Raw genomic sequence first — 15,653 nt, forward strand, 5'->3', positions numbered from 1 at the left:
GCTGAAAGGATGGAAGGGAGTAGAGAAGAGGGCCTGTATCATTAGGGATTAACCTAGCCACAGGCTCTACAAATAGACTGTCTCCACCTATAAACCGCCAGCGCACAGACAGTTATTCCTATTGCCAGGTTGCTGCTGCAGCAGCTACAGAAAAGATGGTTCAAAGAAGCTGTGGCAGATCGGGGTTCCTACAAAACACAATGCAAACCAGAGACAATTTGGGAGTCTAGCACCAACAGCGGTTACCACAGGCCAACATTAAGACTGAGATGACTGCAAGGCTTCACATCAAGCTGCAGATTCGTGCATCAATTCACTGTATAAGCTGCCATCACAAGGAGCATTGTTTATCTGAGCCTCAGACAATCATGAACAAAACAGGCGGCGATGCAAACCTATACGTTAATCTATTCTGCACAATTACACGTGTTTTTGGAATATGTACTGTATTTAAATAATTATTCCCCCAAGCTCCATTCTGGAGGATAAACACAGCTTTCAGCCAAAACAACAAACAGGATCATTGACTTTTAACTATACTGAACAGGCATGAGTTTGATTTGATGGATCACACGATCGCCCATGCAACCACAGATGAACTTCGGGACACCTCATACCACAATAATGATTAATAGTGAACGTTTAACTATTGTAGATTAACCTGAACTGTAACTAAGAGCCTCCTCACATCCTATCAACTCGAGGAGGTAATGTGGATCCTGACGGTGTGATCTTCCTTCAAATATGGCCTCTGTTAGTCAGTAGGGAAAATAAATCTGCAAAAATATAAGATTGCGTCATGTATAAAGGAGATAAAATGGGAAAATATGGGGGCGGCTGAAGTTGAGGGGAAAGAACACTTGCTTCACTTTTTATCCTTTATTTTTAAAGGGAACTGACACGAATGTTGAAATGTGGGTCCTGTGCCATTGTTGTTGGTCTTGTGACCATTATACATTGATGCATCTAGGGATCTAGATTAACCTTAAACAGTGTCAAGTCAGGAAATCATATACACTTTCAAACCACATTCATAGACTCCTTTATACTTAATTGCCTGGTCTAAATGCACTAATGCACTAATGCAACCTGGAAAAGTTGTCATCAACCCCTGACTGGCCACAACTGACTGGTCAAGCTTGGATTAATTCCAAGTCAATCAATCCAAAAGGCTTATAAACAAGACACTGGGCAAGAGATACAGGAGCATGTGTGTATGCCTTATTCACAGTATCACTGTTATGCTGTTTTTGTCTTTTAAAGGTGAGAGCAACAATTTTAAAAGTATCAAAGACAATCATAAAGTATGGCAAATGCTCGGGATGGAAAACTCAAGTCAGTACAAGTCTTGTTTCTGGGCTCTCAGCTCACTACACTTGGTGGAATATTAGTATTTTTGTGTAAAATGATCATGTTAACTGTCCGATTTTAGCAGTTTCACGTATCCAGTAGATAAAAGGCTTATAAATGTATATTTCCAAAACAAACATTGAATTTCGGAGGAGTTACATCAAGCTCAGGTTGAACACTTCTCCACCTCCAACTAACAAAAAGGTTATTTCAAAGATGTTACAGTTGACACATCTACTCCAACGAGAAGTAAAGTCCATGCTAGCATTTTACACAGGTGAACTGTTCTCTGTATAGCCCATGGATCAGTCTTACACATGAACAGAGACATGAACAGAGGTTTAACAGCTCCGCTCATTTGGGACTGAATAAAGTCAACTTCAACCACTGTACAAAAAAAAAACAAAAAAAAATCTTCACATCAGCAGAACTAGCCATTAGTTTAAGCGCTTAATCATTTACATGTATTCACTGACCTTTTCCGGAGTTGGAAATGGCATTTCTGAATTAACCAGCGAGCGAAGAAGACTACTGCAAGTTAGTTTGGCTGCTGGCTGCACACACACACACACACACACACACACACACACACATACACACACACACACACACAGCTAACTTGCTGTCCTTAATAAGAACCAAAAGTTATGGCTTGCAGGCTTATTTTCTCTGGTGTATGTGTGCCAATTCAAACAGTGAATGCCGATATGTTAATTCACCCAGTTCCACCATAGCCAGTTTGTGGTTTAGCTATTTGCCTGTAGTTTGCCAGTCACCATCATAAAACCAAACATTACTTATTTATTTGTGCTTTCCAAACTGAGGACGCTATAGCCATCAGATCAGTTTTTTGACATAGACAGATCCGCCCCAGTGGTGAGGTGATGCTGTAAATATTTTATTGAAATTAACTATCTATGCAATGCAAGTTCTCCTCAAATTAGAGTATGTGAATTATCATCAGTGGTCCATCATTACAGTAAATAGCAGTGCATTAGGTTAACACTAGGCCAGCCTGATCACTTCCCTCTGTTTGTACAGAGAAGGAATCTTCAACATTTTTAATTACTTGGAATAGCAGCTACCAATAAATTTGGGCAGTCAAACCAATGATCTTTAGCTAACACAGTCCTTCATGCAGGGGTGCATTTTATTGTCTTGTCACTAACCATGGCAAAGTCCATAACACACTGATGCTGGTTCACATTATGGCAATATTGACTTTTCATGAATCTTGCTGAGAGGCAGAGCCTGTCTTAGATTTAGCTAGAAACAGTTCAGCTTCAAAAGGTTTACAAAAAAACTTGTCTAGCCAGTATCACGGGAATTTAAGCGTAGTTGTAGGTGGGGATCTTACTGTCCCAGACCATGGGCTAAACAAAAGCTGGCACCAAAGAGCATCTATGGATTCACTATGTCCAAGCAGGCAATAGAAACACACCTGGGAATTGGCTAAAAATAGCCAACTACTCAGATCAATAACTGCTGAATAAATTATCTAACCCCGATTTACTCATTTAGCTTTAAAAAGTGGTTTTCAATGTTGTAACAAGCAAAAAGGAAATTTGGAAGCCAGGTACATCAAAGAGCAAGTCGCATGTCTGATGTCTGGACGGTTGGGAAATTAGCAACCCAGTGTTTTCCTGATCTTGACCTGTCGCCGGGTTAATTATCTACCAATGTAAACCGGTGTGTTTTTGAAACGCATGTATCAACAGGTAAAGTGAAGATCACACGCGTTATATTGAGCAAGGATAGGCTACTTTGCTCCAACCGGCTCCAAACAGGCAACAACATCTCTCAAGCTCTGCCGGGACGTGATGTGCGATATCGACATGAACTGAAATAATTATCCACCTGTCAAATATAACCTCTCTGTGCGGCATGTCTTCAAACCTGAACTAACATGCATGCTGCTGCTGTCATATGCAAAACCTTTCTTCTTTTTTTTTGACAGTCTGGAGCAGGTCCGCGCGAAAATGCTCGCCACTTCTCCCGAAATAAAACCATCTCATCTCTATCAAATCCTACTATAAAACAGTTATCATGTCATGAAGTGAACCACTGGCTGCATGATGAAATAAAGTACAAAGAATGGCAGAAAGTCAGTAATGCTTTGCCAGTAGCTTGTGTATAGAAGAAAACGGTCAGTTAACGCGAACAAGCGGGTCTCAATATCAACAAAAACATGCTCGTGCAGGCTTTGGCGCTCGTGGATTCAATAAAGTTCCAGTTGTGTTTGTGCGAAAAATACGAAATGTGACAAGATCTCAGTCCTCCGAAGCTTTAATTACTGAAGCACAATGCGACTTGGCATTCAAACGCTTGGCAACCGAGTAAATTTATAATGATTTCAAGCTGCGCCTTACCTTCAGTTCCGCACTCTCCGCCATCTTGTATTTCTTTGCGCAAGCGTGATGAGGTGTTGTCACATGACTGGGACGCGCAGAACGCTGCGTGAACGCGCACACAGAGCGACAGGGGTGCGTTCAAGATGACAAAACGTTTCGTGTAGGGAAAAAGGCTGCAGAATAGAATGGAATAGAATAGAATAGAATAGAATAGAATAGAATAGAATAGAATAGAATAGAATAGAATGGGAGGGGATGTGATTATTTTTCTGAAATGTTGGTTAATTGATGATTAATTTCTTGTTACATACTTTGGTTGTTTGTAAACTGTCATGCCAATAAAGCACATTGAATAGAATAGAATAGAATAGAATAGAATAATATTATATATATTATATGTAATATATGTAGGCTAATTATATATGTATATAATTAATGTTTATATGTAATTATATGTAATAACAATACAGTATTATTACACAATTTGATGCTTTGGCAATATGAGAATACTTGTCATGCCAATAAAGCAAATTTGAATTAGAATAGAATAGAAGAGAATAGAATAGGCCTTGTTTGGCTGTTTTGGGGCCCTGATATGCATACGTATAACCTCTAATATATACACATTTGGTTTGTTTGAAAACAATATTTTGTGTTTGTGGAGCTTAGAATTCACTGTTCTCTTATTTTCACCTATTCTTGCCTTCTTGCCTTTTCTCGCTTATTTGAGTCAGGAAAACCACAGACAAAAATTTCCCACAATGGGATATTTTTCAGGGTCCCAAGCGGTTTAAAACCTAAATAGAAGAGGAGCATGTATTCACTGATTCATGCTGGGTTTAAGGAGAGGGCGATAAAAACTTTTTAAAAGATGTGTGCCCTTGAACATTTAAATTGTTAATAAAAACAAAATTGCATAAGAGTGGTGCTTATATTTAACACACAGTAACCTTGAACATTTGTTTTGAAACTTTCAGATTTTGAGCATGTTTTGATTCCAAATTCAGTTATATTGCCCCAACATTGTGCAGCAGAGGCTAGTTTTTTATTGGCATTATACCAACTATGTGATGATCTATGTAAATCTCCATAGTGCACAGTGCAGATATGGTGGTAAAATATAAGATCATCTTCAGTTGACAGCCAAAATATTTCAGTCATCTACATAAAGACACAAAAAAGATATTTGCTGAATAATATGAATGATTTTTAGTAAGGAAACCATCATTTATCTGAAGGACCTGGTTCAACTCCTCATGTCAGGAAGCATCTGACCTGCTGAAGAGTCCTGGAGCGAAACACTGGATCTCTTCCTGCTTCAAGGGTGCTGTTCTGCAACTGAGCCTGACCTTTGACCTCCCTGGAGGGAGACAAGCCAAAAGAACAAGTTTCCCTACATGAGAATCAATAAAGTATCACACACAACTGTTTTATTTTCTTGTGTGGACCGCAACTTCATGAAACTTGATACTGGCTGATTCTATTTAGTGCATTATTAATTCAGATTATAGAGGTTTATGATTGTTAAAACTATAATTTACAAACTCAAAAGCTGAGTCAAAGTGAGTTCGCCCTCCATCACATTCCTTCCCTCACTTGCATCATCATGTCCGTTCAAACTGAGGGGTTCGAACCTCCTCAGGTGTTTGATACATAAATAAACAGGGATTTTTGATGCTTTTCATTTGTCAGGATGATTCAGATTCTGTCATAAATCAACCCCCCCCCCCCACACACACACACATATTTTTCAATTTCCATAAATAAGTTGGCATCACCAAAGACAGCTGTATTTGAACATGCAACTATCAGCAGAATGGTAATGATGATATCAATATCTATGTTCTCTATTGAGAGTCATTGTGAACATGTGAATTTGTGTCCCCTCAAAAAATTTGGGGTGCGTTCACCTGTGCCTGCTGCGTCTCTTTGTGGTGATAAATGATGCTTTGGGGCCTCTGACTCCATCAAAGTTGGATGATTCTTCAGGGGACAGAGCACCAGAAACTACATTCTTGTGCAATGATTCTTGCTGATAGGTGAAACTCATTCAAACCATCAGCAAATACAAAACGGTTCTGATTATTGAATACATTTCAATCTGGTTTATTTTACCATTACCTTGATGACAATGGCATATAAATCTCTTGCTATAGCCAACCCAAATATGAACTCTGTTAACAAAAAAATACCACTCATGTTCTTTGATCAGTTGTCCGTTTGTTAAGAAAAAAGCATTCATACTGTTCAGTTTCTCATTCATTTCCCTCTTGCTTGTCTATTCTAATGATAAGACGAAGTGTACAAACCCCTGAACTTCAGAATACAGAACAAAATGAAGACATCTGTAGCTTGGATATTTGGAGACAAGCAATACTTAACAATTCAGTGCATGATGCTACTGCTTTCTGAACTGTTTTCAGTAAAAATGCCTAAACCAGACACAAGGTTCAGTCAAGGTTTGAGACTTTGACAGGATGAGCTTGTGCAGAGAGGCCAGTAGGTGGCGTCCTATCATCTGAAACAGAGTTGAGTCCCGGACGTTCAGTGATGTTTCAGCTAATCCAAACCACACATCGTCCCTCCTCTCCCAGTATTTTGTCCTGCATGACAGCCCATACAGTCTGTTTATTCCCAAGCTTTGATGTCTATTCTTAGGATAATAGTTTTATACTTTCATACTGGAAAATCATACATCATACAAAACACATTAGGCTTTATGCCCAAATCCATTATCAAAAAAAAAAAATTGCTTGCTCCCTCAAGGTTCATACAAAGAATCTATTGACAACTAGCTGGGTTCGTACAAAGGCAAGTACAGAGGTTTCTATTATATTATTATGAATCTCTGCCATCTGTTATATTGTTGATGGCCTAACTGATGGGGCAGGTGCAGGCCGGCCTTATATGGATATTTGTACAAGCAAATAATTAATCAATACCAATACCACAGACAGAGAAACACAATGGCAAAGACCCTAAGATACAATGCCCAATAGGTGGATAAAACATTATCCTCCTTTTAGAACTGCTGATATTACAGCGTATGGATTTCTGGAGTCAAGCCCAAAGTTAATGGCTTGTGTAAACACACTGCATGTAGAAACTGGAAACTGGAGTGTACACTGAGCAAATAACAATGAAGACAGATCTGATTAGTCTGGGAGGATGTCTCTGTTCCTGTAAAACAATATATACTGTATATATAAATATACATATTACCCTGTATTACTGTGTATTACTCTGTATTGAAATGTTGTGTATGATGCTGTTGCTTTCTTTCTTTCTTTTTTTTAAACTTATTTTCCACCACTCCTTCCCCTTTTCATTTTATTTGACTGATTATTTATTCAGTTATGTATTTGTTTATCTATTTATTTATGTATTTATTAAACTATATGTTTTATCATTTATGAAATGAAAAAAATATGGAACATTGGAAGTCCTTTGTTAATTGGTACTTGACTGCATGTATTTATATTATATTTAGTATTTATATTGATATTATAGAATCTACATTTTTAGCTCTACAGTTCAACAATAAAAATAAACAATAAATCAGGGTAAACCTACAGAAATGTGTCATTTGTGTATTTTCATATTTAAACATTTCTAAAATATGACACACATTTTGAAGTGAGTCCCTAAAGTCCTAATTTAAACTTTAAAATTGCATAATAATGAATTTATCATGAATCATTGTGTTTATCAGGCCAGTAGTTTTCAGTGTCTCTCTCTCTCTCTCTCTCTCTCTCTCTCTCTCAAATGCACAACAGACACACTCATGCAGTTTATCTCAGAAATGTGTCAAAAGCAACACATGCAGTCCTGACTGTCTACAGCAGAACTTTTAGCCTGAAATCACAACGATAAGAAAGACTTTGGTGTCAGGAAGAAATCTGCTGTAAACAAACCCGCTCCCCAAACTCATCACAATGCATCAAACAAAACCAGGATTTCCTGAAAGGTGAATGTTGAATTGATGTTGAAGCGTTTTCCAATCATAAATAATAACCTGCGGTAAAAGAGCCAAGTGATCAAAATGATCCTTAATAATCCCACAGCGGTTCAGTCCTGTTCAGTTTTTTCAGCAGGTACTAATGCACACACGCCTGGTTAGTATTCAAAGGGAACGGGCTTTGCCATGCAGGGCAATTACACCCTCAGAAAATTAACATTCATTGCGCGTCACTGACATTATGCCAGTATCTGTCTCAGTATGGAGCATCCAGGGACCGAGAGCCATCTTAGCAGCCATGTAATCAATACCTATTAGCCCTCCCATCAGAAGAATTAGATTTCACTATTAGATCAGGCTGCTCCCCCGACTCAACGTCAAACATCATAAGCTGACTGGACATGTCATGCAGTTGTCTAATGAAAGAGATCATGTTGGACTCAAATACAATAAGAGGAAACATGATCCCATCTCATGAAGTGTTGTTCTGTGTGGAGGCCAGCAGGTGTCAGGCTCACACTGGATACAAAATAAATAATAAAGAGACAGGCTATAGAGCAGAAAAGTGGCTTTCACATTTTAATAATATTGACATGGATATACATACATGAATGGGAATATCGTGGATAGATTGTGGAACATACCGGCATCAGTTTTCGCTCACAACTGCTGAGGGTTTTCATCACAAACAAAAAAACAAGTTCAACAAATTGAATAAAATGAAAATGCAGTTGAATGAATGGCAGTTTAAACATATTTCATACAGTGTCCTTCTTCCACAAAAAACAACAACAAAAAAAACAAACAGCCATGTGATGATAGTAATGGCATAAGAGAGCATGAATAGTCCAACTAGGAAATAGATTTGGTTTCGTCTGTCAGTGATGGGATTCACAGATGCATATAATGATAGAAAAAACCCTGAAACAGAGAGCATTATGGGACAGGTTTTGTTGTTGAAGTCTTCTGCTGATCACAAAGAGATGCAGTCTATACTGTACATGATATCTATAAATGGCTCAAGACAGTTTTTTTGGATATCGACTGAACATACTGTAACTGTACACTGCAAAGTATCAACGCGTTGTTAGTATGACACGCCTCAGTGAAAGAAAACCCTTTATTGTATTATCTCAAACCTGAAGGGCTGTTTAAAGTAAGTGCTCATAATAATGTGCTCTATTAAAACATAAAGATCCTTATATTTTTGATAAAAGAATTTGGTATTGGGGGTTACAGCATGGTCCAATTCAGAAATGTTAGCCCATTTAAAGTGCTTAACGTCAACAACATACAGTGTTACAAATAATCTAAACAAATAAATTAAATCCAAGACACAGAATAAATAACAAATATATGTAAAAACACATAATATGGTCAAACAAGCAACGAAAGCTAAATAATGAGATACATTTGAACTTAATATCACAATTATACAAGTCATTGCACATCGTCACATGATATATATATGTATATTAATAGGGTTGGGTTTGTTTTTTTTTGTGGTTTTTTTTTCAGGATATCTAAAGAGCAGACGATTTTGATTCAAACAGACTCCTTGGTTTGGGCGTCTCTCAACAGCTTTGCAGCTTCACATCAACAATCCAGTGTTTTCATCATAACATAAAATGAACTCCATGTTTTTTTTTAGGTACATCCTGATCTCCTAACTCGAGAGTTCAGCTCGATGCAAGTCTCGGCGTATTCACTTAAGTGCTAAAATCGATAGTGTATCTGCGGGTCGGTAATCCTTGGGTTACAGGTGGTAAGTGAATACAGGAGAACTCTTGAGGTGGAACTGTTTTTTGGCTGGCGTAAAATGAGCTGATCTGGGGTCAGGTGGAGGGTGCGGCGGGCGTCCACTAGGGTGGCAGTAGAGGGGGCTTGAAGGTGCAGGCTCCGGTACAGTGGCGGGGGGTCAGCATCTTGCAGGAGAAATGGTGAAGGGCGTCATGAGCTTCTAGGGAGGAAGGGGTCCATCAATGAGAACATGTGGGGGGGAATTACACAGCTGGTTTTAACACGATCTGAACATCAATTCTTGTTCAAATAATCATGTGTAAGTTGTTTTTTCTAATGTTTTTCTTACATGCAATCTATAACAAAAATATAAATGCAACATGTAAAGTTTTGGTCCCATGTTTCATTCGCTAAAATAAAATATTCCATCCACAGAAAGCTTATTTCTCTCAAATCTTGTGCACAAATTTAGTTTACATCCATGATTTCTCTCAATCAAATGATTTTCTGATATGAACTTTAACTTAAATCTTTGAAATTGTGGCATGTTGCATTCATATTTTTGTTCAGTATATTTCATAAATCTCACTTGTCTAACAAACTGATCACACTGATCATTGGAGAGCCTCAAAAAAAGTAGCACTTGCATATTTATGGTTGGGCAATAATGACATTTATTCAAGTTCAATTGCTCCTTTTTTGGACCGTATAAAATTACCTTTTAGCTTCTGCTGTATTGCATAACGAGCCTTTCTCTCTTGGTCCAACTCGCTGCACAATGTGTCTAGCAAAACATGAAAAAAAAAATGAATAAAAATAAAAAATGTGGGGGAAAAAAAGGAATAAAAAGGAAAAAAAGAAAATATGAGCTGCTACATAACATCTGAAGTGGATGACTGTAATGTATGCTGTTTGCCCCTATGGTATTTAGAGTGACCCCTCTCTGTACTTGAACCCTGTATTTAAACTACTGTGTTGCTGTAACATGAAACCAATCCTTTAAAGGGTGGCATTAGTTGCTGTCTACTGCATGTAACCGATACAGCACTACATAATGGTCTGTCCATTCAATTTTCCAGAGCATGATTTAGGAGAAAATAACCTTTGCAAACAAAACAATGGGGTTTCAATTTCTCCCTTTGATATCATAAGAATTTACTCAACTGCAGTAGAAAAAATGGATCGAGTTTACAGGAAAAAGGCTGGACACAAATTGCCAATATTTCAATATGCAAGTGTCACTTTTCCTTTTTAGGTTTAGAGCACAGCTGGTTCGGATTGATTGATACGGCCTATGTTACTTAAACTTCTTTTTGTGGTTCAACATTTCCCCATAAACTTAAAGAGCATTGATCTACATCCGGTTTAGACTGATAATCTATGGAGGCACCAACCTCTAACAATCTGCAGCTGCTGGACCATTTCCTCTCTGTAGGACAGCTCACGCTTCATTTGATCCTGAAAATTATCTGAAGAGTACGACAGGCCACATCAGAGGGAAACTTTCTGACATTGTGGACATAAATTTGAAGATACAGTCCTAAATCCAAGAGTAAATAAAGGCTCTCCCTCTAACATTTAGGCTACAAACACAGAGTTTAATATTCCCAAGATTTAAAAAGAAAATACATTTATCGAGTCTTGTGGCTTTGATCTCCTCGCAAAATACAGTGAGACTTACATTTGGCCTACCTTTCAAATTTTGAAATTCTCTCTCCAACTTTTTCCTCAGCTCCACTTGTTCCACAAGCTGCTTCTGCAGTTCCTCTGCAAACCCCAAAAAGGCTTTGCATCAATTTCAGCATCATCTCAGAATATTTTTCATCTGCTATAGGACCAAATTTCATTATTCATCCACAAAACGTCCTCTGTGTGACACCTACTTCTGAATAACAAGCAGTGATGTATTGGTGAATAAGTAGGTGAGTAAACTATGATCATAATAAGGCAAACAACCACCAATATCACTATGTTTCAAAAAGCATAAATGTGTTTTTTCCCCTCATAAGACCTTATCCTCATATAACTCACATCAGTTTGATAGAACTTCCTCTGCTTTATTATGAATTTCACAGCATAAAGATTCATGTCAGCCTGGTAAACTGACTTCAGGTGGGTTTACATCCCTGATAACAACCATTTCATTGGTTTCTTTTGCTCGCTGCCAAAGTAATTGCCATGCATTGCCTGAAGCCTGAGACGATAATAATGGAGTCCCAGGGTTTTTCCAAGCGTTGTAAAATAATTAGCTGGCTTGCCTCGGGGTTATGGCTCTGTTCGTTAAAATATTAATAGCCTCTAAACGATTTCCTCTTACAATAATAAGTCAAACTCCGTGTCTCGTGATTAAGTGGTTAACAACGAGGAAACACTCAAGGCCTACAACATGTAAATTCAAAATTAAAATTTTGCCCGTCATCTTTAGTAAGCTATAGCTACCTTTGGTTTATAGGCAGATGAATTTAAATTGAGGGCGGAATTCACTGTTTTAATGCAATTTAAATCAATTTTAATAAATATATATACTAGGCATAGGCTATAAAAAATAGCACCGGCTAAACGGTTATTTATGGTTTTAAAAATCTCACACTTAGGCTATAGGCATATCATTAGGCTAGCTAATGATATCTCTTTAATTTTAGTATATTTAAACAATAAAGATGATAAATGAATATCCGTGTTAATCAATTATGTTGTGTCCTAATTGATCGTGGTGGCCAGGCCCTGTCGGCAACGTTGGACTGCTACATAAATATTAAATAAGTGAATTTGTATAGGCTATACACTCAATAACAATCCAAACAGGTATTTGCTGATGATAATTCATTCACCTAATTTGCTTTTCTGCCCTGTTTTCCCTTTTGGCCCTGACGGCATCCTTACCTTTAGCCATGTTCTCCAGATCCTTTTCATGGACGCTGATATCGATGCGTAAAGCTCCGTCGGCTGCATAAAACAGTAAAACCAATATTGAAACATTTATTTTACAAACAAGCTATGACAAAGTTGTGAAAGGCTTATTCTATGAAAAATATAATATCCAATTAGAAAGATGGAATGAGCACATGGGGGACCTTTAAAATAAAATAACCCAATAAAATAAAATAAAATAAAAAAAATAATAAAATAAAATAAACGCACACACCTTGTCTGTCCTTTTGGTCCTGATAGGATGTGGGATTGCGTTGACTGTGTTGTTCCGAGACATGAAGCACACCTATACATAAATAAGTGAAGATTTTCAGTAAAAAAATAATAATAATAATAATAAAAAATTCCAATTTGCATTAAAACCATACCATAAATTGGACCAATAATTACCATTGGATCGGCGTGGGCTGCTCGATTGTTTCGACCCAAACGACGAGGGCTCGTTCAGAAGCGCGTGCGCGTCCTTTTCATGGGTGTACACCTGCGAAATTAACCAGACAATTATGTTTAATACGAAGCCCCAATTATATGTAATTTCCTGTTTCTCCACCTATTCTCCGGGTGGGCAGGTCCGCCGTCTCGCGGCTCCAACAATCATCCTTCACATAATTGAGGCCCGTCTTGAAAAAACCAAGAGCCCCGCAATTTGGTGAAGATGCTGAAATGCCTCCAAAAAGAAACACGCGCCCTCAAATGATGAAAAGGGGTTTCATAGCGTTTGCATAGAAAGTAGGCTATTCATATTGCAGTCTGGAGTAAAATGACTTATGAAGAATACTAAGAACACACATATTTAAGAATGAAAAAATTATGTGTAGGCCTAAATATAGCCTGGGCTAAATTAAAGGCAGCCTATTGGTAACAAACTGTAACATAGTAAAATGAGCGAAATGAGGACGCCAAAATGATAAGTGATACATCAGTTTAAATAATAAGGTGACTCTTTACTGATTCGTTCTTCTCTTGAACTCCAGTAGGAGGTCAGAGGTCAAGGTCGGCTCAGACTGGTAGAGACTCGCTGTCTTGCTCATGGGCACTTCGGCAGTAACTAACCAATACAGTCCGCCCGTTTCTGCCCTGAACCATATTCTTAATAATAATGTGAAAAGAAAATAAGTTTAACAGACATCTTAAAGTGGATTCCTGGCGAAATTACAGGCCTATTGATCATATTATTATTATTAGGCTACTTGTTACAGGCCTTCTGTTTTCTCTCAATTAGGTTGTTCTGCTGTCTTCAATACTCTCTTATTTGTCTTATTCTTATCCTAATCTCTGCAACTCGATTTCTCTACTTGTATCATTAAAACTTCATCTAATCTAATCTTACTTCATAAAGCGGCGAGCCATTGCGGATCTGCCGGTCCTCATCTGAAGACCCAGCATGCAGCTCTTCTGCTGAAGGTGAAGCCGCTCTGGGACTGGGCGCGGGCTGTTCCTGGCTCTCTTCGGCACCGGAAGGCACCTGGTCCGGCACGGGGGAGCCGCGACGGTCTCCTCCTGCCGAGATCCGGATTGAGTCCTCTTCTTCCTCGTCCTGTCCCCGGTTCGTCTCCACGTCCACGTCGGGGTCATCGTCATCCACCACGCTGTCCCTGTCCGGAGATATCGACCTGTAACTGGAGCTTTCGCTGACAAAATCCGGGGACAGGTAGCCGGGCCGCACGCTGTAGGTGTCCCGGTTGCCGTAGAGCTTGGCGATGCTCTCTGCGTCTTTGACCACGGGTCTGAAGGCCGAGATGTAGCTGATCTTCCTCGGGGAAGTCTCGTCCCCGGACTTGTCCTCGTCGTTCCTGGTGGACTGGGAGCTGGGGCAGCGCTCTCCGTCCTGCTGCTGCTGGTGCTGCTGGTGGTGGCTGCTGTCTTTGGGTGTGTTTGCGCCCCGGTCGCTTTGGTCCGATAAATCGAGCTCACCCTGCCGGACGCCGAGCAGCTCTGCGGGAGGTTTGGGCGGGGAGCCCGGGTAGGGCGGCATGGGGAGGCCGCCAGCTGTGGGCCAGAACATGGGGAAAGCCGGGTAGATGGTGTCCTTCGCGCCAGGCCAAAACACACCGGACACGTTGGTTTTGTTCGGCTCCGCCACGCCGTCGTCCTTCTTCTGACACAAGCCAAACCCGGGGAAGCCATAGGGATGATGGGGGAACAGGGGCGGGGGGATTTTCTGAAGCATGCCAAAACTCTTACTGGGCACTGGGATCACTGGGTAGCTCCGCGCGCCGTTCGCCAAACTGAGGTTATTATTCACCCGGTCCTCGTCGCACCGCAAAGTTTTGTGGGGGATCTCGGGGGAGCTGGTCTGGGCGAGGCTGGATGACGCCTGAGATTTCATCGAAGAGGACATTTCCGACCCGCTCATAGGCAGCGTCCTCTTTCTGCTCCCCCCGTTGAACATGGCCTTAACATCCTCCCACGCGTGGTTAACGTCGTCAGATGAGTTTTTGTCCGACAGTTTCAGATGGCGTCTCCACGAATTGAAGTTTGCCGCGTCCGGCTGCGTGTACTTGGACTCTGGAGTGCGATGGGAGTGGAAAATGAATTTATTCGGGGAGAAATACATGTTGCAAAAGCTGCACTTGATGCACTTGGCTCTGGAGCTGTTGTATCTAGCGGGGATGAAGTTGCCTCTGCTGCCCCAGGCGCATTCGTGAGAGACGTCAAAAGCGAAATTCTCCGGTAGCTTTGGGGGGTTGTGCGCGCCCAGGAATGACTTGCAGAGCCTCTCGGCCTCCCGCTTGGTGATCATGCCACAGCGCCTGGAGGAGATGGGCATGGCCCCGGCGCGCCGCAGGATCTCCAGCTGGACAGGAGTGCACTGGACGCAGGTGATGCCCAGCGCGACCCGGCGGTTGTGGATCTCGTTGTAGCTGTAGTTCTTCAGCAAGGTGTTGGAGATCTGCGCCAGGCAGAGTCTCTCCTGACCATCTATGACCAAAGACACGATGGGAACCCCGTACAGAGAAGTCTCACTGACTTGGTTTGGTTTGAGCGAGCTGGGGCTGGTGAAGCTTTGTGCGTCCTGCTTTGAGCTGGGGGAAGAGCTGGCGTCTCGTCCCGCTGGAAGCTGGCCGGGCATCGACTCCATCCCTGGAAGCCTGTCAATCAAAGTGCAAACTGACTTTAAAGGAAGGCCTAAAAACACACTATTATCACTGCGTTACGTTACGTGACCTCCTCAAAATATTTAGAAGAAGAATGCAAATTTTGCCAATAACTGATAAATTAACAATAGAATTACATGTAGGCCACACTTAGCCTGTATAATATGAGAAAGTATCACTTTTGAATCCATATAAAAATCAGGTGAAAAGAGATAACAGTCGACA

At 40.2% G+C, this 15,653-nt stretch overlaps 2 protein-coding genes across 2 annotated transcripts in view; both read right to left on the minus strand.

The window, feature by feature from the left end:
• Positions 1-3,732, minus strand: part of LOC139924609 (E3 SUMO-protein ligase PIAS1-like) — a 46,015-nt gene extending 42,283 nt beyond the window's left edge. The window contains exon 1 of the mRNA XM_071915699.2: positions 3,720-3,732. The gene's annotated coding sequence lies outside the window, so the exon portion shown is untranslated. The remainder of the gene's footprint in view (positions 1-3,719) is intronic.
• Positions 3,733-9,482: 5,750 nt separating this feature from the next.
• LOC139924615 (SKI family transcriptional corepressor 1 homolog-B-like) lies at positions 9,483-15,412 on the minus strand. Its single transcript, XM_071915705.2, has 8 exons — positions 13,661-15,412; positions 12,721-12,811; positions 12,545-12,616; positions 12,283-12,345; positions 11,092-11,166; positions 10,794-10,868; positions 10,118-10,183; positions 9,483-9,619 (listed from the first exon to the last, which is right to left on the minus strand). Exons 1-8 carry the CDS (start codon positions 15,410-15,412, stop codon positions 9,522-9,524), a joined length of 2,292 nt encoding a protein of 763 aa, XP_071771806.2. The 3' UTR covers positions 9,483-9,521.
• Positions 15,413-15,653: the final 241 nt, after the last annotated feature.

This window comes from Centroberyx gerrardi, chromosome 1, assembly GCF_048128805.1.
Source record: "Centroberyx gerrardi isolate f3 chromosome 1, fCenGer3.hap1.cur.20231027, whole genome shotgun sequence".
Lineage (NCBI taxonomy): Eukaryota > Metazoa > Chordata > Actinopteri > Beryciformes > Berycidae > Centroberyx > Centroberyx gerrardi.

Excerpts from the sequence above, each read along its gene's own strand:
- LOC139924615 (XM_071915705.2), bottom strand. The coding sequence starts at position 15,412 with ATGGAGTCGATGCCCGGCCAGCTTCCAGCGGGACGAGACGCCAGCTCT. Across the intron at positions 12,812-13,660 it reads ATGGCTCGCCGCTTTATGAA|GTGTACACCCATGAAAAGGA; the intron begins GTAAGATTAGAT and ends TTAATTTCGCAG. Across the intron at positions 12,617-12,720 it reads CAGCCCACGCCGATCCAATG|GTGTGCTTCATGTCTCGGAA; the intron begins GTAATTATTGGT and ends ATTTATGTATAG.